Raw genomic sequence first — 3,703 nt, forward strand, 5'->3', positions numbered from 1 at the left:
TATACTTGTTTGAATTAAATATTCTCATTATCTCTACGCTTGTTTGAATTGAATATTCTCGTGATCCCTATACATGTTTGAATTAAATATTCTCGTTATCACTAAACTAGTTTGTATTAAATATTCTCGTTATGCCTATACTTGTTTGAATCGAATGTACTGGTTATCCCTATACGTGTTTGAAGTATATATTCTCGTGATCCCTATACTTGTTTGATTTAAATATTCTCGTTATCCCCATACTTGTTTGAATTGAATAATCTCATTATCACTATACATGTTTGAATTAAATATTCTTGTTATCCCCATACTTGTTTGAATTGAATAATCTCATAATCACTATACATGTTTGAATTAAATATTCTCGTTATCTCTACATTTGTTTGAATTAAATATTCTCGTTTTCCCTATACTTGTTTAAATTAAATATTCTCATTATCTCTACACTTGTTTGAATTGAATATTCCCGTGATCCCTACACTTGTTTGAATTATATATTCTCGTTTTCCCTATATTTGTTTGAATTAAATATTCTCATTATCCCTATACTTGTTTGAATTGAATATTCTCATTATCCCTATACGTGTTTGAATTAAATATTCTCCGTATCCCTACATTTGTTTGAATTGAATATTCTCGTGATCCCTATACTTTTTTGAAATAAATATTCTCGTTATCTCTACACTTGTTTGAATTAAAAATTCTCGTTATCTCTAAACTTGTTTGTATTAAATATTCTCGTTATCACTAAACTTGTTTGTATTTAATATTCTCGTTATCCTTATACATGTTTGAATTAAATATTCTCGTAATAGCTATACTTGTTTGAACTAAATATTCTCGTTATCCGCATACTCTTTTGAATTAAATTATCTCGCTATCCTAATACTTTATTGAATTAATTGTTCTCGTCGTCGCTTATCTAAATTTAGTTCATTGTCTTTGCTGTCATCATACTGAATTGTATCAAATATTTTCGTTGTGACTTTGGTTGGCGCTATATTGTAATAAACTAATACACGTATCTGGATCCATAGTGAGTAAACTATTGCACGTATCTCGATCTATATTTATTAAACTAATACATGTATCTCGATCCACAGTCAGTTAACTAATACAAGTATCTCGATCTATTATCAAACTAATACACGTATCTCGATCTATAGCTAGTAAACTAATACACGTATCTCGATCTGTATTATATTAGACTAATACATGTATCTCGATCGATAGTCAGTAAGCTAATACACGTATCTCGATCTATTATTATATTAATACACATATCTCGATATATAGTCAGTAAACTAATACACCTATCTCCATCTGTATTTTATTAAACTAATACACGTATCTCGTTCTATAGTCAGTAAACTAATACACGTATCTCGATCTATATTTTATTAAACAAATACACGTATCTCGATCCATAGTCAGTAATCTATTACACGTATCTTGATCTATATTTATTAAACTAATACACGTATCTCGATCCATAGTCAGTTAACTAATACAAGTATCTCGATCTATTACTGAACAAATACACTTATCTTGATCTATAGCCAGTAAACTAATACACGTATCTCGATCTATATTTTAATAAGTTAATACATGTATCTCGATCCATAGTCAGTAAGCTAATACACGTATCGCGATTTATTTTTGAAATAATACACGTATCTCGGATGTATAGTCAGTAAACTAATACAAGTATCTCGATCTATATTTTATTAAACTATTACACGTATCTCGATCTATAGTCAGTAAACAAATATACTATTTCGATCGATATTTTATTAAAAAAATACACGTATCTTGATCTATATTTTATTAAACTAAAACACGTATCTTGATCTATATTTTATTAAACTAATACACGTATCTTGATCTATATTTATTAAACTAATACACGTATCTTGATCTATAGTCAGTAAACTAATACACGTATCTCAATCTATAGTCAGTAAACTATTACACGTATCTCGATCTATATTTATTCAACTAATACGCGTATCTCGATCCATAGTCAGTAAACTAATACACGTATCTCGATCTATATTTTATTAAACCAATACACGTATCTCGATCTATACTTTATTAGACTAATACACGTATCTCGATCTATAGTCTGTAAATACACGTATCTCAATCTATATTTTATTAATTTAATACACGTATCTCGATCTATAGCCTGTAAACGAATACACATATCTCGATCTATATTTTATCAAACTAATACACGTATCTCGATCTATATTTTATTATTCTAATACACGTATCTGGATCTATAGTCCGTAAACTAATACATATATCTCGATCTATATTTTATTAAACTAATATACGTATCTCGATCTAAATTTTATTAAACTAATACACGTATCTTGATCTATATTTTATTAAACTAATGCACGTATCTCGACATATAGTCAGTAAACTAATACACATATCTCGATCTATAGTCAGTAAATTAATACACGTATCTCGATCTATAGTATCTCGATCTATAGTCAGTAAGCTAATACACGTATCTCGATCTATATTTTATTAAACTAATACACGTTTCTTGATCTATATTTTTTAAACTAATACACGTATCTCGATCTATTTTTTAGTAAACTAATAGACGTATCTCGATCTATATTTTATTAAACTAATACACGTATCTCGATCTATATTTTATTAAATTAATACACGTAGGGTTTTAGCGATCTATATTTTGATAAATTAATATACGTATCTCGATCTACAGCCTCGACTAAGAGGGCCCCGCCCATATTACAACTCGGTTTTCAGCAGCACGATGTCCGTGTTGTCCGACATGCCTTGCAACAGAAGTTCGCCTTCAAAATCAATAACCTTTCTCTTCTTGGCAGCCTGTAGTAATGAAGCGTACGTACAGTCATTGGTAGTGAATGATTAGTCTGGGCTTATACTGCCCGGGTCAGTCCCTATAGACCTCTGGGTTGCTTTGCTGCCTGCCTACGCTCTTGTGATAGAGGTGGTGAGATGCACATAGCATCGTCAGTATAAAAGTGTGTGGTTTGCGAAGGCTGGCGGTATCAATACGTTGAGTGCTATTTAGGGAAGGCGATCGCAAGTGTATAGTCGCGTTACACAGGTTGAGCTTCACATATCTCCCACAGCTTTGAGAAGCATATGCATGAGTGGTGCATGCAGTTTGTTGCTAGTACAGATCAGTTCGGTACACATGATTGTATAAACTATGACGCACTGATTAACAAAGAAAAAGAAAACTCCAAACCCGAGGTCAAGTACGTGTGGACTGATTACCTACCTTCAGGGTACCGGCTAACGCCTCAAAGAGATTGGCACATCGATCGTCCTTGAACAGAGTGATGAATTTAACCTGCATCATGTACGTATACAAAGCTATCAGATAGAGGAATTTTTGAATCTGATGCGAAGCAGAGTGATTATTGCTATATACTGAGGATGTGCAGAACATATATAGATAACAGTGCGGGTGTGACCTGGTAATTTAAAAGACGCACGGCCAAAAATAGTACATAAATACATTTGTATATTTTTATATTTTTATATATATATACATACATATATATATATACATACATACATACATACATACATACATATATATATATATATATATATATATATATATATATATATATATATATATATATATATATATATATATATATATATATATATATATATATATATA

General features: G+C 30.4%; 1 protein-coding gene across 1 annotated transcript in view; it reads right to left on the reverse strand.

Annotated features, from left to right (window-relative positions):
- Positions 1–2,657: 2,657 nt before the first annotated feature.
- The window catches only part of SARC_02673 (costars family protein WS02710_H03), a 2,045-nt gene continuing 999 nt past the window's right edge, over positions 2,658–3,703 (reverse strand). The window contains exons 2-3 of the mRNA XM_014303545.1: positions 3,293–3,364; positions 2,658–2,871 (exon numbers count right to left, since the gene is read on the reverse strand). Coding sequence (XP_014159020.1) covers positions 2,773–2,871; positions 3,293–3,364 — 171 coding nt within the window. The 3' untranslated portion in view covers positions 2,658–2,772. The remainder of the gene's footprint in view (positions 2,872–3,292; positions 3,365–3,703) is intronic.

Source organism: Sphaeroforma arctica (assembly GCF_001186125.1).
Source record: "Sphaeroforma arctica JP610 unplaced genomic scaffold supercont1.123, whole genome shotgun sequence".
Lineage (NCBI taxonomy): Eukaryota > Ichthyosporea > Ichthyophonida > Sphaeroforma > Sphaeroforma arctica.